We start from the raw sequence: 26,618 nt of genomic DNA on the forward strand, positions 1-26,618 counted from the left end.
CCCCAATTTGGTGTTGTCTGCAAATTTTGAAATTATTCTTCCAAATCCCAAATCCTAATCGTTTATGTAAGTGGCGAACAACAGTGGCCCCAGCACTGATCCTTTTGGAACCCCATGTCCTATCTTTAGCCAGTCTGAGTAACTCTCTGTTTTCTGTTTTGTAGCCAGCTTGCTATCCATTCTAATACTTGTCCCCTGACTCCACATGTTCTGATCGTAGTCAGGAGTATACTGTGCGTTACCTTAGCAAAGGCCTTTTGGAAATCCAAATATATTACGTCTACTGCATTGCCCGTATCTACCTTTTCTGTTACTTCTTAAAAGAATTCCATCAGGTTGGTCAAGCATGACCTTCCTTTTTAAAATCCATGCTGACCTCTCTTTATTATATTTTCAGTTTCTAGATGTTTTTCTATTACATTTTTTGAGTAATGATTCCATTATCTTTCCTACCACTGACGTTAAGCTAACTGGTCTATATTTCTCTGGACTTGTTCCATCTCCCTTTTTAAATATAGGAATCACATTAGATGTCTGTCCGTCCTCTGGTGCTATTCCCTTTTCTAATTTTTTTATATATATATATACATATATATGTAATAGTGCCTCTGCTATCTCTTTAACTTCTTATAATATGCATATCCAGGGGGTTTATCCTCTCTAAGTTATCTCTCCCTTTTCTATCTAAAATGTCTTTATATCTTTTTCAATCTCTTCTTCTAATGTCATGCTCACCATGTTAGTCTCCCTGGTAAATACCAAGGCAAAGTAATTATTTAATATTTCTCCTTTAAGTGATTAGCACTCCAATACTGAAGGTACGTTCAAATATGCATCCCAAACAGTGGTTGCTGAAATGCATTTCCATTTACAGAAAGAGAGATCGATCGCGAGACCGAGAGTACAGCCGCTCCCACGAAAGGAGCCGCAGGCACAGGGACCGTTCTCACAGTGAGGATCGTCATGAAGATTATTATCGTGAGAGAAGCAGGGAACGGGATCGGCATAGAGACCGGGACCGTGACCGGGAAAGAGATCGGGAAAGGGAGTATAGGCACCGCTAAGGTATGCTTGGAAAACAAAGCTTGTTTAAAACTATAATAATTGCTTTAAATAAAAACAGAAAATGCTTCAAATACTCAGCAGGTCAGACAGCGTCTGTGGAGAGAGAAACAGAGTTAACATTTCAGGTCGATGACCTTTTGTCCGAACTGGAAAAAGTTAGAACAGGTCTTAAGCAAGTGCAGAGGCAGGGAAAGTGGGGTGGGGAGGAAAGATCAAAAGGGAGGGTGGAAGTGAGAATAGCAGAATTATCAACAGCTGCCATCTGGGAAAAAATGGGGGCTGAGGTTATGATCTAAAATTGTTGAACTCAATGTTGAGTCCAGAAGGCTATAAAGTGCTTAATTGAAAGATGAGGTGCTGTTCCTCGAGCTTACGTTGAGCTTTGTTGGAACAATGTAAGGGGCCGAGGACAGAGTGGGAGTGGAGCAGAGAATTAAAGTGACAGGCGACCGGAGGCTTGGGGTCGCGCTTGCGGACTGAACGGAAGTGTTCCGCAAAGCGGTCACTCAATCTATATTTGGTCTCCCCAATATAGAGGCGACTGCATCGTGAGCAGCGAATACAGAATACTAAATTGCAAGAAGTACAAGTGAATCGCTGTTTCACCGGAACAAGTGTTTGGGAGCTGGGACGATGAGAAGGGAGGGGGTAAAAGGGCAGGTGTTGCATCTCCCGCACTTGCACGGGAAGGTGCCGTGGGAGGAGGGGGTGCTGGGGGTGATTGAGGAGTGGAACCGGGTGTTGTGGAGAGAATGGTCCCTTCGGAATGGTGAGGGGGCTGGGGGGGGAGATGTGTTTGGTGGCGGGATCACACTGGAGGTGGCAGAAAGGTGAGGCTGGTGGGGTGAAAGGTGAGGAGAGAGGGAACCCTATCATGGTTCTGGGAGGGAGGGGAGAGGGTGAGATCTGTAGTGCGAGAAATGGAACGGCCATGGTCAAGGGCCCTGTCAACCACGATAGAGGGGAATCCTCGGTTGAGAAAAAAGGAAGACATATCAAAAGCTAATATGAAAGGTGGCATCGACAGAATATATGCGACAGAGAAACTGGAAGAATGGAATAATTGCCTTATTACATTGTAATGTCTTAAAGTGTTTCACATAATGAGTTACTGTATGAAGTGTGGGGACTCTTGTGATGTGGGCAAATAAAGCGACTGTTCTATCCAACAGTCTCCTATAAAGAGCAGTGTGTTGATTGAGATTGACATTTTAACCACCACTTGTCTTCAGAGAGCGACATGGAATCTTGAACATCTGCTGTAATGGGTAGATGGGACTTCGGTCTAATGTAATTCCAAAGGACATACTCTGAAATTGCAAAGCTCCCTTCATTCTGCATGGAATGTGATCCTGGATTGTAAACTCAAACCCTTTGGCTAAAGATGAAATGGCCTCTCATTGTTGGATTGAATTACTACTGTGTACTATATGGAATTTCAATTAGAAATTATTTAAAATTTATGCTGGTTAGATTCTGTATTAGGGAAGTAATGGTGTGAAGTGACAATTTTAAAGGAGGTGACTATGTTTGCACAGGTTAAGAGCAGGACTGTGAACTATAACCTGCAAGCTTAAAATAGCAATAGCTGGGAATGGTTAGTAGCATGGATCTTCATAAAAACATCTCTCATAGAGCAGAGAGCAAGTTTGTGCTTGCTGTTGCCAGAGCAGCAATACGGACACCATAGTTGACCTCTGTGACCTCCACATTGGGGTAGAGAAAAATCAGCCGGTTTTCCTGTTCCTGGTCACGGTTCAGTGACCCTCTGCTAGAAAGTGCAAAATGCCTGGCCATCGAGTGAGGGCAGGATTGGGCTCCGTTGTGATGCCCTCCCCCCTCCTTCCCCAAATTAAAAACCACCTGACATTAGCTGTCCGCGCTTACAGGTGTACAATGAAGAGTTGGGCAAGATACCAGTCTACCCCAACACGAGTCCGTGCCTTCAGAGGAGGAGGGGAGGGGAATAGAACATCATTCTGATTGTGTAGGGGGAGGGTGGATATCACTGCTTTTGTGCCGAAAACTCTTTTCTGGTTAAATTAATGTATGTTATTCTCTCTCTCGCTCTCCCTTCCCTCAATCTGCAGAGAACAGTTTTCACCTTTGTACAGATCCTGGATCAGGAGAAAAATAAAAAAAAAAAATCAGGAAGACATTTTGAAACGAGTGAAGAAAGGATGAATTCTTGGGGAGAGGTGTGAGCGCCATGGAAAGTGAAGTGTTCATACACACACAGCTGCAACTTGGAAGAATTTCTCCAGTTGAGAGTGGAGTTCTGGAACATAAACCTGCTATTATGTCGAACAACTTGTTTTGTTCAACAATTATATATTAAACATTTTTTTACATTCTCAGTTTCTTTGAAAGTTGCTGGCTGGACAGATCTTTTTACTGTGAGGTGCAGATGGCTGGGAGGGAGTCTTCAGTAGGAGGTCGCATGTTTGACTGGATACCGTAAGTGTCCATGCCAATCTTTTCATTGCCCACTGAGGGCACTGAGCCCTAACATGTATTACCTGTTGCGAGTCACTGGTAAAACCTTTAGGGGGTAAAATGTCATCAGTAGGGAATAAAATCCTTTAACTAATATCTGTTGTTTTCTGTGGTAACATTGGAACATTTCCTCTGATCACTCATTGTTCCAAGCTAAATTCTAAATAAACAGATTTATGATTTTACTGGAAATAGCAATCAAAGGAAATCTTCACATTACATGTTTTAACACTTTCCACCTTGTAAATGTACAGGTGGATAGTGACCATCATCGCTCTGTCATGGAGTAAAAATTTTTTTTATTCTTTTGTATTTGGGTGCAGGAAAAATAAACTTTTGCATCTGTGTGCCACGACCTGTGAATGGTCAGGAGCTGTCTGATGAAGACTTTTTTTTATGTGTGTGTTGAGCAGTGGTGGTGTTGTCGTCCAGATCTCTCTGTGTGCATCGTAATGTTAGCTTGGATCACATCCAGTCAGCAAAATGTATTTTTCTTTGTGATGCTAGAGTTTCAAAAGTATTTTGGTTGTAAATTTAAAATAGAAAATTGAAGTTTTTTAAAATATCTTTTATGAGGTAATACACATTTTGTAGTCAAACAGTGTAAGAGAGAGAGACTCACACAACTTGATGTGCCACCTGCAAAATCTCTCATTTGTTGAGCTTTTTAAAAAAAATGCAGTGTGTCAACTATCTTAGATTTGTTAAAGTAACAAAAATGTGCTTTTCATCCTCTCCCGCTGGGCAGCTTTCCCCTATGTGGCTTCCTTGGTTCTCGGAACACACTTCAAACTCACTTAACTGAGCTCCCTGCTACTCCACATCACTGCGACATTCGGGAAAAGACCTCGCTGAACGTATCATTTTTTAAAGTTAATAAATAGCAAGGGGCCATGTTTACAACGATCAGTTTAACTGGTTTGAAGTGAGAGTAAATTGTTAAGAATTACTTCGAACCTGCTGGCAACAATTTGGCCAGGGGAATAGATAATGAGGTAGACAAGCCAAATCCCTCCCCAAAAACGTATCAAAAGAAATTGAGATTTTTTGAGTCTGCAGAACCTTCACATTTTCAAATATATTGCAACAACACTGGCTGCAGCTCGGCCACTGTTGGGTGATGAGAAATGTTAAAGGGTTAACATGAAGCCACCAAAATCCTTTTCTTTGTGCAGTAAGTCTGGTACTTGCCACTAGATGTCCCCAGCATGCTCTCGGAATACTATATGCTATAGAACTATAGTGAATGTTGCTGACATCTGGTGGTTGAAAACATTTCTGATCCCAAGTCAAATGGTTTTAAGTTGTGCACAGGTGTTGCCTGCAAATGCCCAGCTTTAGAGTGATGTGCTTTTCAGCAGCTGTAAGTAAGTACAAGTGGGCTAAAAGACTGATCAGGATATTGTGCAATAATGACTTTAATGGTGACATGATGGAGGTCATTTTGACTGGAATCTGAGTTGTTTTTTTAGGTGCTTGAGTGGAAGTTGCTGCATTGAAACTCATGCAGTACAGGCCATGAAGAATTTGTAAAGAGCAATTGAGACTAATTGATTACTGTGTAAAGGTTAACGACCAATCAAGTGATTCGCTTCAAACCCTACCTTGATGGTGTGTTGCACATGCAGCGTCAATGGTGAGAATCTCTGAAGTTTGGCAGTGAGCTCTGCGCGGCTCAATTTTCTTTCAGACCCTGAAGCAGGCTAGACCTTCGTTTCAAGTTGTTGATTTACACTTTTTAGTGCTTTTCATTTTGGAGAGTTAGAAATAGGAATACTATAACTATTCTGCGACTCGCAGCTGGGTTGGCACCTGCTGGTTTGGTGCTACTACGGTTGGTGCCAACACCCAGGGAGGGGGGGGGGAAGGGGGACGCAGGAAAAATGATGGATGAGCTTTAGCATTCCATGCAGAATTTGAATCTTTCTTCACTTGGGACAGTTTTCTGTTTTCTTTTTAAAATGGAAAAAAAGTAATACTTTTTAGTTGTACCAATTTAAGGACAAAAGGAAGATTTGTCGGTGACTTTGTATTGTGCTTGTGCGTTTACTGTGAAATTAAATACAATAAAACTGTTGTAAGTGGGTTTTTTTTTGTAGCTTGTTACTATGTATATTTTAGTAACATAAAATACGCTCCAATGCATTAAAATGTAGATTCCTGATACCTCGCTGTCTTTTATTAAAAGCTCCATATGTTGAGGAACAGCCTACAGTTGGGATACATTTGCAGCTGTCTTCAGAACACGAACCTAATGCAATGGATTGATGTGTTGAGTCTGAGATTGGCACACTGCCGTGCATTTCTGTGCCATTTTACTGCACAGTGTGCTCACAAATCTGATCCTTACTAAAGCTAGACACCTCGATAGCCCAGTGGATTGCAAACGCTTCTTTTTAACTTCTCAACCTGCATTTAAAACCTGATCCAGAGAAGAATGGATGGAAATGGTTATAAAGCAGCATGTAATAGGGATCAGGCCAGTACGAACCAGGTTCAAGATTTGTTCAACCAAGACTTTACAATTTAAAAAGGGGGAGAGAATTAATGTGAGAACTGAAACATAGAAAATAGGTGCAAGAGTAGGCCATTCGGCCCTTTGAGCCTGCACCACCATTCAATATGATCATGGCTGATCATGCAACTTCAGTACCCCACTCCTTTTTCTCCATACCCCTTGATCCCTTTAGCCGTAAGGGCCACATCTAACTCCCTTTTGAATATATCTAACTGACCGGGTAGTAGTTATTGGGTTTTGGAAATCCATGTAAAAATAGATTAGGCTTTGGATACAATTACTGGAAATGCATATGGATACATATCGTTTTAAAAGTAAGATATTTTTAGATGACCAGAACACAGTTCAGAGCCCAGACGGGCTGTGCCACAGAATATTACAAACAATGCGCACTCATGGTTCTTCACTCACTTGAGTTTCTGATCTCTGTTGTACCACTTTGTGGAAGTGCTAACTGGAGGCTCCAAGCTAACCATGAGAATTGGAGAGAGGGAAGTGTTTGGACAATCCTTTATCTACTGGTAGCCAGTTTCAGAAGAATGAGAACAGCTGGCAATTCACTTTTTAGTGGGTAGCATAGCAAGGGAAAGGAGAAAATACAACTTTGTTTCAATTAGAATCTAATTATCTCATTCTTCTCGGGTACACAGGATGTTTCCAGTTAGCTATTTTGTTTCATGTGCTCATTTTTGACATCTGGCAGTCATATGTAATTTTGTTTCCTCATGTAATGCACATTCCTGTTGAACACGGGCTAAATATGATTTTGTTTGGGAAATGTTGAGCACTTTTCTCTCCAGTGTTCTGCTGAGGTAGCATCAGACTAATTTCAACTTTCTTGGCGAAAATGCTCCCAAGTCTATGGTAAATTGCGCCAACTGGTTAGGATGCACAAAATCAATGTTCTTGTTTGGAGAAGCTTTATCTTTGAAATTGTGAAACAGAAAGCGAAAATATTTTCTCTGTGAGCTTAACATATAAGACACGTCCTTTATCTTTATTTCATTTGCTATGTTCACAGTGATTTTCCCTGATGTCATAAAGATATGTTATGTCACTAACCCTGCTCCAGTACACTGATGATGTCACAGAGGTACAAAAGTAACACTGGTGGTAACACATACAGTTTAAAGTGTGAACAAGGGAAGATGGTTTACAGAGTGCTTCGAGTTGGTTTGATCAACTCAGCCCAGAAATACTTGACAGCAGAGAACTTCAATTTCAGGGTGAATGCTACCAGTACCATCTTGAAAATCAAACAGATCTGGACCATAGAGATTTTGAACGAAAATTCCCCTATAGTCCACATCAGGAGCTCTCTGAGGAGGTACTTAGCTGGAGATAAAAATGGGAAGGTCACCTGTGATCAGGAGGTTCCCAATGCTTATAGTATGTTTGTGATGACTACGCATCCAAATGGCAATGTCTCCTTCCAGTCTGAGGAGACCAAACGGTACTTGGGAGGAGCAGAGGACAATATCACTTGCTTTGCTCAGGCAATCTCAGAAAGCGAGAAATGGGTACTGCATCTAGCCATCCATCCCAACATCAGCATGTTCAACCAGGGCAAGAAGAAATACCTGCGATATGATGCCAAGGAAAATGCAGTACTTTGTGACAGTGAATTACCCTGGGGCCGAGACTGCGTCATGACACTCATCTTTAACTTCGAAGGTACAAGGAGCAATCAACCTTTAAAAATTCATTTACACACTCCTTAGGACGCTGCCTGTATCATATATTTTTCCCCAATTTCCCCCAGGTTTCTTCCACTATAGCTCTGATTTTTTTTTTATTCATTCATGGGATGTGGGCAAGGCCAGCATTTATTGCCCCTCCTTAACTGCCCTCAAGAAGGTGGTGGTGAGCCGCCTTTGTGAACCGCTGTAATCCGTGAGGTGAAGGTACTCCCACAGTGCTGTTGGGGAGTTGTAGGATTTTGACAGTGATGATGAAGGAACGGCAATATATTTTCAAGTCAGGATGGTGTGTGACTCAGAGGGGAACGTGGAGGTGGTGGTGTTCCCATGCGCCTGCTCTCTTGTCCTTCTAGGTGGTAGAGGTTGCGGGTTTGGGAGGTGCTGCTAAAGAAGCTTTGGTGAGTTGCTGCAGTGCATCTTGTAGATGGTGCACACTGCAGACACGGTATGCCGGTGATGGAGGGAGTGAATGTTTAAGGTGATGGATCGTGCCAATCCAGTAGGCTGCTTTGTCCTGGATGGTGACAAGCTTCTTGAGCGTTGTTGCAGACAAGTGGAAAATATTCCATCACACTTCAGACTTGTGCCTTGTAGATGGTGGAAAGGCTTTGGGAAGTTAGGAGGTGAGACACTCGCCACAGAATACCCAGCCTCTGACCTTTTGTAGCCACAGTATTTATGTGGCTAATTCAGTTAAGTTTCTGGTCAATGGTGACCCCTGTGATGTTGATGGTGGGGAATTCGGCGATGGTAACCCGTTGAATGTCAAGGGGCGGTGGTTAGACTCTCGCTTGTTGGAGATGGTCATTGCCTGGCACTGGTATGGTGCGAATGTTACTTGTCACTTATCAGCTCAAGTCTGAATGTCGTCCAGGTCTTGCTGCATGCGGGCATGGACTGCTTCATTATCTGAGGAGTTGTGAATGAAACTGATCACTGTGCAATCATCAGCGAACATCCCCACTTCTGACCTTTTGATGGAGGGAAGGTCATTGATGAAGCAGCTGAAGATGGTTGGGCCGAGGACACTGCCCTGAGGAACTCCTGCAGCGATGTCCTGGGCCTCCAACAATCCCAACATCTTCCTTTGTGCTAGGTATGATTCCAGCCAGTAGAGTGTTTTTCCCCTGATTCCCATTGACTTCAATTTTACTAGTGCTCCTTGATACCACACTCGGTCAAATGCTGCCTTGATGTCATGGGTAGTCACTCTCACCTCACCTCTAGAAATCAGCTCTTTTGTCCATGTTTGGACCAAGGCTGTAATGTTTGGAACCGAGTGGTCCTAGCAGAACCTGAACTGAGCATCGATGAGCAGGTTATTGGTGAGTAAGTGTCGCTTGATAGCACTGTCGACGACACCTTCCATCAATTTGCTGATGATTGAGAGTAGACTGATGGGGCAGTAATTGGCTATTTTGAATTTGTTCCACTTTTTGTGGACAGGAAATGCCTGCGCAATTTTACACTTTGTTGGATAGATGCCAGTGTTGTCATCATCATAGGCAGTCCCTCGGAATTGAGGAAGACTTGCTTCCACTCCCAAAGTGAGTTCTCTGGTGGCTGAACAGTTCAATACGAGAGTCACAGACCCTGTCACAGGTGGGACAGACATTCGTCGAGGGAAGGGGTGGGTGGGGCTGGTTTGCCGCGCGCTCCTTCTGCTGTCTGCGTTTGACCTTCAGCTCTTTGCGTTGAGACTTGAAGAACTCAACGCCCTCCCGGATGCACTTTCTCCACCTCGGGCGGTCTTCGGCCAGGGTCTCCCAGGTGTCAGTGGTGATGTCGCATATTACCAGAGAGGCTTTGAGGGTGTCCTTGTAATGCTTCCGCTGCCCACCTTTGGCTCATTTACCATGAAGGAGCTCCACATAAAGCATTTGCCAGTGTTGTAGCTGTACTGGAACAGCTTGACTAGAGGCACTGCTAGTTGTGGAGCATAAAGTCTTCAGCACTGATTGATGGGAGGTGTATAAGAAAAGCAGAGGTTGAATCACCTGCTGATGCTACTGTTTCCTCGATTGTCCCCTCACTACATCCCCAGTGATGTGCCTGACAATGTACCCTGCTCAAAGGGGAGAAGGGAGTAGTATTTCAGGCAGTCGTGTTTAAGCATAAATATTTTCCCTCTATTTTCTCCCTTCATCTCCTGTCGGTGTTCATTTTTGCAAGGCTATATTTCCACAGGCATTAACTGTCCTCCATTACCTCACTCCAGTGCCATTCTTCATCTGCAAGTTTAGAGCATGAGTGTTGGTGGGACATTCAATGATTGAGTGCCTGACATTTACGCTTAAGGGCTTTCCACCAGGTGACACTGGAACTGGAAGCCTGGCCCAGAGGAAGTGAAGTCATTTGGTGCACTCAAACTGCTGCCATGGTTGAGATTAACAACAACAGCTTGCATTTATATAGCACCTTTAATATAGTAAAACATCCCAAGGGGCATTAGCATACAAAATTTGACACCGTGCCACATAAGGAGACATATAGGTCAGGTGATCAAAAGCTTGGTCAAAGAGGTAGGTTTTAAGGAGCATCTTAAAAAAAGAGGTAGAGAGGTTTAGGCAGGGAATTCCAGAGCTTAGGGCCAAGGCAGCTGAATGCACGCTGCCAATTATGGGGCAAAGGAAATTGGGGTGCACAAGAAGCCAGAATTGGAGGAATGTAGAGCTCTTGGAGGGTGGTAGTGCTGGAGGAGGTTACAGAGGGAGGGGAGGGGTGAGGCTGAGGAGAATTATAATTTTGAGACATTGCTGGACTGGGAGTCAGTGTAGGCCAGTGAGCACAGAAATGATGGGTGAACAGGACTTGATGCGAGTTAGGATACGGGCAGCAGGATTTTGGATGAGCTGAAGCTTATGGAAGATGAGAGGCTGCCCAGGAGAGCATTGCAACAGTTGAATCTGGAGGGTAAAAAAAGGCATGATTGGGGGTTTCAGCAACAGAGGGACAGTATGTAGATGAGAAATAGGAGGGGGCAGAGGATAGATCCTTGGGGGACTCCAGAGGTAACAATATAGAAATGGGAAGAGAAGCCATTGCAGGTGATTCTCTGGCTATGACTACATAGATAAGAATGGAACCAGGTGAGGGGAGTCCCACTCAAATGGAGGAGAGGCGTTGAGATAATGTCGTGGTCAATAAAGGCTGCAGCCAAATCAGGTAGGATGAGTTCATAATGGACCACGGTTACAGTTACATAGGATGTAATTTGTGACTTCCTATACTGTGGTAGGGACGGAAACCTGATTGGAGGGGTACAAACATGGAGTTGCGATAAAGATGGGCACGGATGTGGGAGATGACGTCACGTTCAGGATTTTGGAAAGGAAAGGGAGGTTGGAGATGGGGCGGTAGTTTGCAAGGACAGAGGGGTCGAGGGTAATTTCTTTGAGGAGGGGTGTGATGACGGCAATAACATAATTTTATGATAATGTCTACAGCAGATCCATTAAACCTCTTAGTTTTTCATCTTACAAAGAGTTTAAAATCTTTTATAAAATTTACATTTTGGTGTGATATAAAGTTCACTGCCTTTCATTTTGTTCTTAAAGAGAAGAAATACAGCATTAGGACAAGTAGTGGAGATCTTATTGCCTACAATGGGAAGCTTGAAAGATTTCAGTCATCAAGGACCTTGTACAGCCCAGAGATAAGGTGTGGAATGTTTTGCTTAAAGGACACTGAAGGAAGATATCTGAGTGGAAGAGACAACTTTATTAGAACCTTCAAAACTGACTGTCCCAGCCTGGATGAACTCTTCTCTCCTGATCCAAGCCCTGGGCAAGTCACCATCCAATCACTATTAAGCTGTAAATATGTCAGTCTGAGACCAGGTAAGAAGCAAAAAGCATCAAGTAACACCAGTATTCATGTGACAACAGCTTTTATTAACATGGATGTGTGGTATGTGGAATAGAAACATAGAAATTTACAGCGCAGAAGGAGGCCATTCTGGCCCATTGCATCCCGCCAGCCGACAAAGAGCCGCATGGCCCTCGGTCAGCAGCTCTGAAGGTTACATAAAAACCTCTGAACAACGAACAATGGCGGAAGTCAAAGAGCACCCAGCCCAACCAGTCCTCCCACACAACTGCGACACCCCTAGCACCGAAGCATTTTACACTCCACCCCAACCAGAGCCACGTGATCTTTTGGGAGAGGCAAAAACCAGATAAAAACCCAGGCCAATTGGGGGAAGAAAATCTTGTAAAATTCCTCTCCGACCTATCCAAGCGATCGAAACTAGTCCAGGAGATCACCCTGGCCATATTCGATTCCCTGCAGTACTTACTATCGTATCTGCCAGCTAACAAGAGGTTATCCAGTCTAATCCCACTTACTAGCTCTAGGTCCGTAACCCTGCAGGTTACAGCACTTAAAGTGCCCATTCAAGCACCTTTAAAATGTGGTGAGGGTTTCTGCATCCACCACCCTTCCAGGCAGTGAGTTCCAGAACCCTCTGCGTGAAGAAGTCCCCCTCAAATCCCCTCTGAACCTTCCACCAACCACCTTAAAACTATGCCCCCTCCACCAATGGAAATAGGCCCGTGCTATCCACTATATCCAGGCCACTCAAAATTTTCCACACCTCAATGAGGTCTCCTCTCAACCTCCTCTGTTCCAATGAGAACAAACCCAATCTGTCCTTGTAGCTAAAATTCTCCATTCCAGGCAGCATCCTAGTAAATTTCCTCTGTACCCTCTCTAGTGCAATCATATCCTTCCTATAATATGGTGACCAGAACTGCACGCAGTACTCCAGCTATGGCCTAACCAGGGTATTATACAATTTAAGCTCTTGTATTTTGTGCTTCGGCAAGCATTCTGTATGCCTTCTTAACCTCCTTATCCACCTGGCCTGCTACTTTCAGGGATCTGTGGACAAGACAAGCTGCTACTGCATCTGTAGAGACAGCTTCCTGTCGGAGGGAGGTTGAATATATTCTCAGGAGTCATCCCTTGCCTGATTAACCCATTAAAGACCTTTGCAATAATCTCACTCACTGTTGCAAATGTAGATCTGTCTTAGGTACCTGATCAGTCCTGTTGAGATTTAATTATCTCTGATCTTTCAAACAATCAGGATCGAGTGCAAACCAATATGGTGGGTATATTGGGGCCAAAATTGCCCCTTTTTAAAGAGCTGTTACCACCTCAAAGAGGCAACAACGGTGCGGAAAGCAATCATTGCTTGGTCGGCGTGGAGGGGCCGACATTTTGTAAATTGTCCGGTTAGCCTGACATCGGTGGTGGGGAAAATGTTGGAATCAATTATTAAGGATGAAATAGCAGCGCATTTGGAAAACGGTGACAGGATCGGTCAAAGTCAGCATGGATTTATGAAAGGGAAATCATGCTTGACAAATCTTCTAGAATTTTTTGAGGATGTAACTAGTAGAGTGGATAAGGGAGAACCAGTGGATGTGGTGTATTTGAACTTTCAAAAGGCTTTTGACAAGGTCCCACACAAAAGATTGGTGTGCAAAATTAAAGCACATGGTATTGGGGGTAATGTATTGATGTGGATAGAGAACTGGTTGGCAGACAGGAAGCAGAGAGTTGGAATAAACGGGTCCTTTTCAGAATGGCAGGCAGTGACCAGTGGGGTGCCACAGGGCTCAGTGCTGGGACCCCAGCTATTTACAATATACATCAATGATTTAGATGAAGGAATTAAATGTAATATCTCCAAGTTTGTAGATGACATTAAGCTGGGTGGCAATGTGAGCTGTGAGGAGGATGCTAAGAGGTTGCAGGATGACTTGGATAGGTTAGGTGAGTGGGCAAATGCATGGCAGATGCAGTATAATGTGGATAAATGTGAGGTTATCCACTTTGGTGGCAAAAACAGGAAGACAGAATATTATCTGAATGGTGACAGATTAAGAAAAGGGGAGGTGCAACGAGACCTGGGTGTCATAGAAACATAGAAACATAGAAAATAGGTGCAGGCGCAGGCCATTCAGCCCTTCATGGTACATCAGTCATTGAAGTTTGGCATGCAGGTACAGCAGGCAGTGAGGAAGGCAAATGGCATTTTGGCCTTCATAGCTAGAGGATTTGAGTATAGGAGCAGGGAGGTCTTACTGCAGTTGTACAGAGCTTTGGTGAGGCCACACCTGGAATATTGTGTTCAGTTTTGGTCCCCTAATCTGAGGAAGGACGTTCTTGCTATTGAGGGAGTACAGCGAAGGTTCACCAGATTGATTCCTGGGATGGCAGGACTGACATATGAGGAGAGGCTGGATCAACTGGGCTTGTATCCACTGGAGTTTAGAAGAATGAGAGGGGATCTCATAGAAACATCTAAAATTCTGACAGGACTGGACAGGTTAGAGGCAGGAAGAATGTTCCCGTTGCTGGGGCGTTCCAGAACCAGGGGTCACAGTCTAAGAATAAGGGGTAAGCCATTTAGGACCAAGATGAGGAGAAACTTCTTCATTCAGAGAGTGGTTAACCTGTGGAATTCTCTACCGCAGAAAGTTGTTGAGGCCAGTTCGTTAGATATATTCAAAAGGGATCAAGGGGTATGGAGAGAAAGCAGGAAAGGGGTACTGAAGTTGAATGATCAACCATGATCTTATTGAATGGCGGTGCAGGCTCAAAGGGCCAAATGGCCTACTCCTGCACCTAATTTCTATGTTTCTATGTTTCTATGTCCTCCTTTATTTTTGGAGCACGCACTGACCCCTTTCCTGCCCCGCGTCTGAAATGGCCCCGCGGTATCGGATCGGCCACCGCTCGGTGCCCCGGCAGCTTTCCTCGGCGGGAAGTTTCTTGTGGCTGGGCGGCCCAACAATGGTGACCATGGGTTCAGCCAAGAGCCAGCCCTCCTAGGTTGCTGGCCCGGCCAAAACCCTCCCTGGTGGCCCAGTGGACCTAACTGAAATAAATGCAGAGTTCACAGCAGTTCTCCCCTTTAGCTGAAGGGGAGGGACATTGTGATGCCTCATGTCTGCGTCGCAATGATCACTGATGTCATCAACGACGCGCTGACATCATCAGCTCGGCAAATAGCTGGTACCGGTCACGATTGGATAGACGGCTAGCATGCACAAACAGTTCTTCTTCTTCTTGTCTCACGTGTCCCTCTCTCTTCTTGAACTATCCAAGAGTGTTAGATCGAAGTCAGCACCAATCCACCCTTCAGAGTCCTTACTTCACCGTCTGTGTTCAGGGCTTTTTGGGTCTTGTTTTTATTATATTTTTAGGGGTGGACCTGGGATAGAATATTGACAAGACCATTTAACTTATAGAGGTTTCCCTTAAAACAAGGTGCCCAATGGTATGTCGAGTTTTTTGCCTAAACCTTGGAAAAAGTCCAACTCTACTGTTATCTTCCCATGTCAGGGGTCTTCTCACAACCATTTCACATGGTTCTGTACTTGACCAAGCATGGGTCATATCAGGCTGAAGACTGTCTTCCCTTACCTCATCTGGCCCTCTCCTTCCAAAGCTATAGGGGGAGAAATTGCCCTGGTTTGCGCCTCCCGTTGGCGCCTTTGGGGGATGGTAGCGGGGTGCTAAGGGGTTACCGACTGGGCACGATAAATTAACTGAAGCCCACAAACTTCCCTGGTGATTTTGCACTGGTGCCAACACTCGCTCTGTAGCGCCCCGTAGATCGTGGCATCATCCAGTGTGCAGAGCCCCGTTACAGCCCCGGATGCAATATTCACACTTGCTTCCTGCAGCATCGCCAGGTGTCAACAACAGCAGCTGCGGTTTTCGAATCCCCAGAATCCCGGGAATTTTGGTCGATTCCAACCAATACATCCACTATCTCTGCAGCCACTTCTTTTAAGACCCTAGGATGTAAGGCATCAGGTCCAGCCTTTATTCCCATTATTTTACCTAGTACTATTTCTTTCGTGATTGTCACACATGAATAATAAGCTGCAAGGAACCATACTCCAGGAATGAGTCAACACCCCGAGGAGGGAAGCAGAGAAAACAGGTGAAACAAAGAAGAAATGTCATAATTTTAAAATCAGATGCACATCACAACTTGTTAATTTTCAGTTGAGTACTGTTGTATTTCGTTGTTAGGTGCAGAAGTCTATGCAGTTCAGTCGGACGTGACAGACACGGAGATCTTTGAGATTATCATCAATAACACGACTAGGAAAGCTTGCTTCCGTGGTTTTTCAAAGGAATACCTTGCAGTGGTAAGTAATAACAGAGAGATCTTTTCAACTAACTGACTCAAAAATGTTGATGATGTGGTGTGGAGTCACTCCGTGCACAGACTGAGTATAAGTGGGGGGATTTTGTTGGCAGTGTTGTTCCCCATATTTTAAATCATCACATTGTGTAATTTAACAGGGCGGGTAAAGATATCAATGTGTTAGTCCAACTGTGTAAGAGAGCAGAACTGATATCAATGCAGATGCAATCAGTATCCCTGGGTACTAGATAGGAGGAGTTACTGAGGTGGACACTCTAAGGGAACTGAACTAACATCCCAAACTCTCCTGCCCGTATTCTAACTCGCACCAAGTTCTGCTCACCCATCACCCCTGTGCTCGCTGACCTACATTGGCTCCCAGTTCAGCAACGCCTCAATTTTAAAATTCTCATCCTTATTTTCAAATGGCTTTGTGGCCTCACCCCTCCCCTATCTCTGTAACCTCCTCCAGCCCTACAGCACTCTGAGATCTCTGCGCTGCTCCAATTTTGACATCTTGCACATCCTTGATTTTCTTCTCTCCATCATTGGTGGCCGTGCCTTCAGCCTAGGCTCTAAGCTCTGGAATTCGCTCCCTAAACCTGTCCACCTCTCTACATTCCTCACTAAGCCTCTCTGCCTCTCTCTCCTCCTTTAAGATAGTCCTTCAAACCTAACTGTTTGACCAGGCTTTTGGTCACCTATCCCAATATCTGCTTATGTTGGCTCAGTGTCAAATTTTCTTTGATATTTGCTCCTGTGAAGCACTTTGGGACATTTTACTATGTTGAAGGCGCTATATAAATGCAAGTTACTGTTGATGAGATCCAGTCAGTAATACAGAATGCAGATGGGGAAGAGTTACTGAGCCCAACAGTGCAAGGAAGCTAGATTAATATTGTGTCAGCACTCTCACCTCTGCATCAGAAGGTTGTGGGTTCAAGTCTCACTCCAGCGACTTGAGCACATAAATCTAGGCTGACACTCCAGTGCTGTGCCGAGGGAGTGCTACACTGTCGGAGGTGCTGTCTTTTGAACAAGATGTTAAACTGAGGCTCTGTCTGCTCTCTCAAGTGGACGTTAAAGATCCCATGGCACTATTTCGAAAAAGAGCAGAGGAGTTAACCTGATATCCTGGTCAATATTTATCCCTCACTCAGCATCACTAAAATAAATTATCTGGTCATTATCACATTGCTATTTGTGGTGGGAGCTTGCTGTGTAAATTGGCTGCCACGATGCCAACATTACAACAGTGACAATACTAGAAAAGTACTTCATTTGCTGTAAAGAGCTTTGGGATATCCTGAGATTGTGAAAGGTGCAAGTCTTTCTTTCTTTCTTTTTGGAGGTATAAGAAAGGATTTTCTGCTGTCAGTATAAGCCACAGAAACAGTGCACAGTGGGCAGTGTACCTGCCTGTGCATCATATATCATGTCTGCCAAAACTTTCAGTCATCTGGCATTAGTTAGAAAAAAAGAAAGGCTTGTAAGTATACAGCGCCTTTCACAATCTCATCACGCAACAAAACACTTTACAGCCAATGAAGTACTTTTAAAGTATCGTCATTGTTGTAACGTATGAGACCAATAGGATGTTCAATCAATTTACTGCTGGAAGCTTGCACAATGGGAGCAGGATTTCCTGCACGGCCACAGCTACTTAAAGGGTTGCAGCAGCCATTTAAAGGCAAGTGTTCTTTTAAAATACAAAATAGTGGACAACCCAAAGTAATTTCTGGTGAATTTATGAAGCAGCACCCTCAAAGAACACCCTGTTTCACCGATGCAGAAAGTAGTTGAAAGGATGGGTGGCCTGTTTGGCCATCCAATGTAGCCCCCCCACAGATGAACACTGCAGCGTAGATGGGAAGAGGTGGTGGAAAGATAGAAACATAGAAAATAGGTGCAGGAGTAGGCCATTCGGCCCTTCGAGCCTGCACCACCATTCAATAAGATCATGGCTGATCATTCCCTCAGTACCCCTTTCCTGCTTTCTCTCCATACCCCTTGATCCCTTTAGCTGTAAGGGCCATATCTAACTCCCTCCTGAATATATCCAATGAACTGGCCTCAACAACTCTCTGCGGCAGGGAATTCCACAGGTTAACAACTCTCTGAGTGAAGAGGTTTCTCCTCATCTCAGTCCTAAATGGCCTACCCCTTATCCTAAGACTGTGTCCCCTGGTTCTGGACTTCCCCAACATCGGGAACATTCTTCCCGCATCTAACTTGTCCAGTCCCGTCAGAATCTTATACATTTCTGTGAGATCCCCTCTCATCCTTCTACACTCCAGTGTATAAAGGCCCAGTTGATCCAGAACTCTCCTCATATGTCAGTCCAGCCATCCCAGGAATCAGTCTGGTGAACCTTCGCTGCACTCCCTCAATAGAGTGAATACTCTCTCCAACACCCAAAAGATTTCCCAAGATTTGTTGACTTGAGAAAACCTGCGAAGCTAAGGCTAAAGAGCAAAGTATGCACAGAGTCATAGGGGCCGAAATTGATGGCCTGACCGCCCACTGCCGCCCACTGCCGCCGACATTGCTCTGCTCGAACCGCCCAGCGCCACTTTCGACGTGGCCTGGAGCGGGCGGGAGGGGAAAGTCGCCGGGAAGCGCCCGCTGAGGTCAGCGGACGGCCGATGCGCGTAAGTAGACTGCCGCCCGCCGAGATGCCGGATTGGTGCGGGTGGGAGTCGGTGGCAGAACGGGCTGAACCGCTGGCCAGAGGCTGGTCTGTCCCCGACGGTAATTGTCAAGATCCTGTAAAAAAGGTCAGTGGAATGTTTTTAAATTATTTCTTTACCGGTGCTTACCTGGATGGGGTCTCCTGAAGGTCCTCGGATGTTTCTTTTTTTTTGTTGCCGATTTTAATTTTTAACTCTTTGACCCTCCGTGGGCCCGACTCCATCCTCGGCGGCACTTGGGCAGCAAGCGCCTCTGCCGCCGAGAATGAGCCCTCCCGCCCGCTGCCGCCCAGATTGGCGGCGTATGTCGTTGATTTGCTGCCCATCGACCTTCGAGGGACCTCAGCGTTGAAAACTCCACAGAAAGTAGCGTCCGGTACCTCGGCGGCCATCAGCGGCACATTAGGCGGCATTTGGGCGGGCAGAGGCCTTGACCAAATTCGGCCCCATAGAATTAAAGAATCTTACAGCACAGAAGGAGGCCATTCAGTCCATCATAGCAGTTCTTTGAAAAAGCTGTTAAATTTAGTCCCACACCCCAGCTTTTGCCCCATTACCCTGCAACGTTGTCATCTTCAAGTACATTTCCAATTGTCTTTTGAAAGTTCTTATGAAACCTGCTTCCACCACCCTTTCAGGTAGTGCGTTCTAGATCTTAACAATCCTCTGTGTGAATTTTTTTTTCCTAATTTCCCCACTTGTAATTATTTTAAATCTACCGACCCACTCACCAGAGGATATGGTTTCTCCCTTCTTTCTCTATCAAAATCCGACATGATTTTGAATACCTCAATTAGGTTTCTCCTTAACCTTCTTTGCTCTAATGGAAACAATCTCAGCTTCTCCATTCTCTCCGCATAACTGCAATCCCTCATCCTTGGTATCTGTTATGTATTAATGCTTGGTGATCGCCAGACACCAGAGGGCGCCGCGGTCGGAGGTCATCGGGCTGTACGCATGTGGCATGTGTGCCTGGTCACCTATATATAAGCTGGGTGACTTTGTCACACAGGCACTCTCGGGCTGGAATAAAGATTGATCAGGTTGCACCTGAGTGAGTTTACAGTAACCAGAGCGAGGGGATTTGAGTACAGGGGCAGGGAGGTGTTGCTACAGTTGTACAGGGCATTGGTGAGGCCACACCTGGAGTATTGTGTACAGTTTTGGTCTCCTAACCTGAGGAAGGACATTCTTGCTATTGAGGGAGTGCAGCGAAGGTTCACCAGACTGATTCCCGGGATGGCGGGACTGACCTATCAAGAAAGACTGGATCAACTGGGCTTGTATTCACTGGAGTTCAGAAGAATGAGAGGGGACCTCATAGAAACGTTTAAAATTCTGACGGGGTTAGACAGGTTAGATGCAGGAAGAATGTTCCCAATGTTGGGGAAGTCCAGAACCAGGGGACACAGTCTAAGGATAAGGGGGAAGCCATTTAGGACCGAGATGAGGAGAAATTTCTTTACCCAGAGAGTGGTGAACCTGTGGAATTCTCTACCACAGAAAGTTGTTGAGGCCAATTCACTAAATATATTCAAAAAGGAGTTAGATGAAGTCCTTACTACTAGGGGGATCAAGGGGTATGGTGAGAAAGCAGGAATGGGGTACTGAAGTTGCATGTTCAGCCATGAACTCATTGAATGGCGGTGCAGGCTAGAAGGGCTGAATGGCCTACTCCTGCACCTATTTTCTATGTTTCTATGTTTCTATGTAACCAGACTCTTGAGTCATTACAATTGGCGACAAGGTAATTTAAGAACCTTCGCATGCACAATGGGCATGGTTGGAATCCTGGAGAGATTCGTGGAGGGCGAGAATTGGGCGGGGCGCAGTGCTACCGTGCAATTTTGGGTAGTCTGTTGCGCCCCCCCCTCCCCCCGGGTGAAAACTGTTTTGCGTCCCATTAGCCCCCCCCCCCCCCAACGTGGGAGCTAATGGGTATCGCAAAAAGGGGCAATTTCAACCCTTATATATACAACATCAACAGCACTATCTTTTTTTAACCCTCTTTGTTACTTCATCAAAGAACTCAATCAAGTTAGTCAGACATGATTGGCCTTTAACAAATCTGTGCTGGCTGAACTTTATCAACCCATGCTTCTCCAGTGAGAATTAATTTTGTCCTTGACAATGGTCTCCAGTAGTTTTCCCACCACTGATGTTAGACCGATTGGCCTGAATTTACCAGATTTTTTCCTCTCTCCTTTTTGGAACAGGGATATAACATTTGCTATTCTCCAGTCCTCTGGCACCACTCCCATATCGAAGTAGGATTGAAAGTCTGTGGTCAGAGCTTCTGCTATCTCCAAGCTTCCCTCGGAAACCGAGTGTGCATCCATCTGGATCGGGTGACTTGTTAACTATGAGTGATACCATCTTATATTGTACCTCCTTTCTATCTATTTTTATCCTATCCAATATATCCACTCCCTCCTTCACTACGGTGACATTAACTTCATCCTCTTTTTCTGTGAATACAGATGTTAGGTACTCATTCAGTACCTTAGTCATGCCCTCTGGCTCCACAAGAACATCTGCCTTTCTTTGTTCCTAATCGGCCGCACCATTCCTTTGATTATCCTTTTAATAATTGTATGTTTATAAAAGAATTTTGGATTCCCTTTTATGTTACCCGCTAATCTTTTCTCATACTCTCTCTTTGCCCTTCTTATATCCTTTTTCAATTTCCCCCAGCTCTCTGTATTCTGCTTGGTTTTCCACCATATTCTGTACTGGACATTTATCATGAACCTTTTCCTGTTTTATTTTAACCTTTATTTCCTTTATGATCCAGGGAGCTCTAGCTTTGGATGTCCCACCTTGTATCAAAAGTATCTCTGCCTTGAGGGCCTGCCATTGCTCATTCATTGTTTCCAGCCCACCTGTGCTAGATCCCTTCTCAAATCACTGAAATTGTCTCTCTTCCAGTTGGGTATTATCACCGTTGACTTTTCTTGTCCATTTCCATAACTACTTTAAACCTAATCATATTATGATCGCTATTACCCAGATGTTCTCCCACTGAAATGCACTCCACTTACCCAATTTCATTCCCTAGAACTGCTTCCTTCCCTGTTGGGCTAGAGATATACTAATTGTGAAAATTCTCTTGTACACATTTTAGGAATTCTTCACCCTCCTTGCCCCTTACACTGCTGTTTCCCCAGTCTATATTAGGGTAATTGAAGTCCCCTACTGTGACTGCTCTATTATTTTTACATTTATTTGAAATTTGCCTGCAGATCTGCTCCTCTATCGCCTTCTCACTATTTGGGGGTCTTATAGTAAACACCCAGCAATGTAACAGCTCTTTTTCTGATTGTAATTCTAACCAAATAGATTCAATCTTTGAATCCTTTAGTATATCGTCCATCTGTAGAGCTGTAATATTATCCTCGATCAATACTGTCACATCTTGCAACCCCTCTTTTCTTGTTTCCTTCCCTATCCCTCCTGAATACATTGTAGACAGGAATGTTTAGTTCCCATTCGTGCCCATGTTTAAGCCAGGTCTCCGTTATAGCCACTATATCGTAATTTCATATAGCAACCTGCGTGTGGAGCTTGTCAACCTTATTTGTGACAATCTCATTAACACACATGCATTCGAACACCAAGCTAGTCGGTTTTGCTTTTTCCTCCATCTAATTCTTGTTCTTTCTATACTATTCTTTATTCTAATGCTGGTTGCCCCTCCTAGTTTTCTATTCACTGTCACTCTCCTCTCTGCTGCTATGTCCTGGTTCCCCATCCCCTGCCAAATTATTTTAAACCCTCCCCCATAGCACTAGTTAGTCTCCCCGTATGGATATTGGTCACAGGTGCAACCGGTCCGGCTTGTACAGTTCTCTCCTGCCCCAGAACGGCCCCAATGCCCTAGGATTCTGAAGCCTTCCCTCCTGCACCACTTCTCCAGCCATGCATCTTCCTGTTACTGTACTTACTTGCATGTGGCACTGGGAATAATCCAGAGATTATCACCTTTGAGGTCATGTTCTTTCATCTTTTTTCCTAGACCCTGAAACTCTGCCTGCAGAACCTCAATCCTTTTCCGACCTATTTCATTGGTTCCAACATGGACCATGATGTCTGGTCGTTCCCTTCCCCTCGCAGAATGTCCTGCACCCGTTCAGTGATACCACAAAGTGTTTCTTCACAACCTGTTACACATTGACTGTTGTCCCATGCAACGCACTCAGACAGCTCCTCAGTTGCTTAACATGTATTACCATATAATAAACTGATGAGCAAGGTCAGAGAATGCGGAGTCAGGGAACAAGTAACAGAATGGATCGCTAGCTGGCTTCAAGACAGAAAGCAGAGAGTAAGTGTAAAGGGTAACTATTCACAGTGGCAGAAGGTGGGTAGTGGTGTTCCACAAGGATCAGTGCTGGGACCGCTGTTGTTCACAATTTATATTAACGGTTTAGACTTTGGAATCAAAAACACAATTTCTAAATCTGCGGATGACACCAGATTGGGGGATAGTCAATACTGAGGAGGACTGCAACAAATTACAGGAGCACATTAATAAACTTGCAGAATGGGCATATAATTGGCAAATGAATTTCAACACAGGTAAATGTGAGATATTACATTTGGTAGGAAAAATAAGGATATCACATATTACTTAGAAAATAAGAATGTAAATGGGGTAGGAGAGCAAAGGGATCTCGGAGTACAAATACACAAATCATCAAAACTAATGATGTAGGTAAATAAGGCCATAAAAAAGCAAACCAAGCACTAGGGTTTATTTCTAGAGGGATAGAATTGAAAAGTAGAGAAGTTATGCTAAACTTGGTTAGACCACACTTGGTGTACTGTGTACAGTTCTGGTCACCATATTATAAAAATGATGTGGAGGCACTGGAGAGGGTGAAACAAAGATTTACAAGAATGATACCAGAAATGCGAGGTTATACCTATTGGGAACGGATGAACAGGCTGGGTCTTTTTGTCTTGAACAGGGACGGCTGAGGGGTGATCTAATAAAAGTCTTTAAAATGATGAAAGGGTTTGATAGAGTGGGTACAGAGAGAGTGTTTCCACTTGTGGGGAAGAGCAAAATTAAAGGCCATCAATATAAGTTAGTCACCAAGACATCCAATAGGGAATTCAGAAGAAACTTCTTTAACCAGAGAGGGGTGAGAATGTGGAACTTGCTACCACAGGGAATAGTTGAAGCGAATAGTATCGATGTATTTAAGGGGAGGCTAGACAAACATATGGGGGAGAAGTGAATAGAGGGTTATGCTGGGAGATTTAGATGAGGAAAGATGGGAGGCTCGAGTGGGGCATAAATGCCGGCATGGACTGGTTGGGCCGAATGGTCTGTTTCTGTGCTGTATAACCTATGTAATCCTATGTATGGCCATACTACAGCAAGGCATGCTTTGCAGCTGCACTCTTGTCACACTTACACTTTTAAAGATGGGCATACAAGAAATCCTACTGGCAAAACCTAGTTAATGCTGCATGCTTATTTATTCACACAAATGCTGGGATACAGGATGGGTGCTTGGGCACCTGTGAATGTGATCCCGACACTTCCAACATCTCAAGGCTACGTCTCTGCTGCAGGCACATAACAGGAGGGAGTGTGCTTCCATAGCCCCTCAAATTGAAGCCCAAAGAGGCCACACACTACATCTTTGGAATTCACTAAATATATTCAAAAGGGAGTTAGATGAAGTCCTTACTACTAGGGGGAGCAAGGGGTATGGCGAGAAAGCAGGAATGGGGTACTGAAGTTGCATGTTCAGCCATGAACTCATTGAATGGCGGTGCAGGCTAGAAGGGCCGAATGGTCTACTCCTGCACCTATTTTCTATGTTTCTATGTTTCTATGAGTGGGGAGGATAAAGCCATATGCCTTCCCCAAGCCCTTTCTCCTGTTATTTCAGCTTCACTCACTTACTCACTCATGCATGGCACACAGGACACTGCTAAGTAAGTACTATCTAAGTAGTGCGATATAGCTCACATCCGAACATATTTCTATTTCTGCACTGTTCCACCTTCGGCCCACGCACTCTCGACCACTCCCTTGTGGCTAGTGCCCTGGTGTACCAAACCTTCCTTTCCCCACTTCGTGCATCTGTAGGAGAATAGTTTACCGGATAACATGAAAGGGAACCCAAGAGTCTTTTATAAACATATAAATAGTAAAAGGATAGTCAAAGGAAGGGTGGGGTCGATTAGGGAATCAAAAGGAGTCCCTAGAGGAGCCAGAGATCATGGCTGAGATACTGAATTAGTTCTTTGCACCTGTCTTCACTAAAGAGGATGCTGCCAATGTCACAGTTAAGGAGGATGTAGTAGGGAAATTGGATAGGATAAAAATAGATAAAGAGGAGGTATTTAAAAGGTTGGCAGCGATCAAAGTAGAAAAGTCATCTGGTCTGGATGGGATGCACCCTCGGCTGCTGAGAGAAGCAAAGGTGGAGATAGCAGAGGCTCTGGCCAAAACCTTCCAATCCTCCTTTGATAAGGGAGCAATGCTCGAGGACAGGAAGATAGCAAATGTCACGCAACTGTTTAAAAAAACTGAGAGGGATAAACCCAGCAACTACAGGCCAGTTAATCTAATGTCTGTGATAGGGAAATGTTTAGAGACAATAATCTGGGAGAAAATTAATTGCCACTTGGAAAAATTCGGGTTAATAAATGACAGCTAGCACAGTCTTGTTCGAGGCAAATCATGTTTCGCTAACTTGACTGAGTTTGTTGATTAAGTAACGGAGAGGGTTGATGAAGGTAATGTGATTGATGTTGTGTATATGGACTTTCAAAAGGCATTTGATAAAATATCACATAATAGACTTGTTAGCAAAATTGGAGCCCATGGTATTAAAGGAGTAGTGGCTGTGTGGATACAAGATGGGCTAAGAGACAGAAAGCAGAGAGTAGTGGTGAGAAGACTTCAGGAGAACATAGACAGACTGGTGAAATGGGCAGGCACATGGCACATGAAATTTAACTCAGAGGCGTGAAGTGATGCATTTTGGTAGGAAGAACGAGAGGCAATATAAATTAAATGGTACAATTTTAAAAGGGGTACAAAAACAAAGAGACCTGGCTGTGTAAGTACACAAATCTTTGAAGGTAGCAGGATAATTTACACAGGATTACATCGGATATAGGGCACAGAAACAGGCCATTCGGCCCAACCAGTCCATGCCGGCGTTTATGTCCCACTCGAGCCTCCTCCTGTCTTTCCGAATCTAAATCTATCAGCATAACCCTCTATTCCCTTCTCCCTTAAATGCTTCTCTAGCCTCCCCTTAAATACATTTATACTATTCGCTTAACCACTCATTGTGGAGCGAGTTCCACATTCTCACCACTCTCTGGGTAAAGAAGGTTCTTTTGAATTCCCGATTGGATTTCTTGGTGACTATCTTATATTGATGGCCTCTAGTTATGCTCTTCCCCACAAGTGGAAACATTCTCTCTGTATCCACTCTATCAAAACCTTTCATCATTTTAAAGACCTCTATTAGGTCACCCCTCAGCCTTCTTTTTTCAGCCTGTTAATCCTTTCCTGATGTGTATACCCTCGCATTTCTGGTATCATCCTTGTAAATCTTCTCTGCACCCTCTTCAGTGCCTCTATATCCTTTTTATAATATGGTGACCAGAACTGTACGCAGTACTCTAAGTGTGGTCTAACCAAGGTTCAATACAGGTTTAGCATAACTTCCCTACTTTTCAATTCTATCCCTTTAGAAATAAACTCTAGTGCTTGGTTTGCTTTTTTTATGCCCTTGCTAATCTGTCGCAATTTTAGTGATTTATATATTTGTACTCCGAGATCCCTTTGTTCCTCTACCCCACCCAGACTCGCTTCCACAGTAATAAGCGACCTCCCTATTCTTCCTACCAAAATGTAATACCTCACATTTATCTGTGTTGAATTTCATTTGCCAATTATATGCCCATTCTGCTAAATTATGAATGTTATCTTGTAATTT

At 44.3% G+C, this 26,618-nt stretch overlaps 2 protein-coding genes across 3 annotated transcripts in view; both read left to right on the forward strand.

Annotated features, from left to right (window-relative positions):
- The window catches only part of LOC139280209 (cleavage and polyadenylation specificity factor subunit 6-like), a 66,099-nt gene extending 62,665 nt beyond the window's left edge, over nucleotides 1-3,434 (forward strand). For both annotated transcript variants that reach the window (XM_070899802.1, XM_070899803.1), the window contains 2 exons: nucleotides 875-1,065; nucleotides 3,156-3,434. In XM_070899802.1, the coding sequence (XP_070755903.1) occupies nucleotides 875-1,064 (190 nt within the window). In that variant the 3' untranslated portion in view covers nucleotide 1,065; nucleotides 3,156-3,434. The remainder of the gene's footprint in view (nucleotides 1-874; nucleotides 1,066-3,155) is intronic.
- Nucleotides 3,435-7,227: 3,793 nt separating this feature from the next.
- The window catches only part of LOC139279537 (fascin-like), a 41,808-nt gene continuing 22,417 nt past the window's right edge, over nucleotides 7,228-26,618 (forward strand). The window contains exons 1-3 of the mRNA XM_070898663.1: nucleotides 7,228-7,753; nucleotides 11,337-11,618; nucleotides 15,835-15,953. Of these exons, the coding sequence (XP_070754764.1) occupies nucleotides 7,228-7,753; nucleotides 11,337-11,618; nucleotides 15,835-15,953 (927 nt within the window). The remainder of the gene's footprint in view (nucleotides 7,754-11,336; nucleotides 11,619-15,834; nucleotides 15,954-26,618) is intronic.

Source organism: Pristiophorus japonicus, chromosome 14, assembly GCF_044704955.1.
Source record: "Pristiophorus japonicus isolate sPriJap1 chromosome 14, sPriJap1.hap1, whole genome shotgun sequence".
NCBI lineage: Eukaryota > Metazoa > Chordata > Chondrichthyes > Pristiophoridae > Pristiophorus > Pristiophorus japonicus.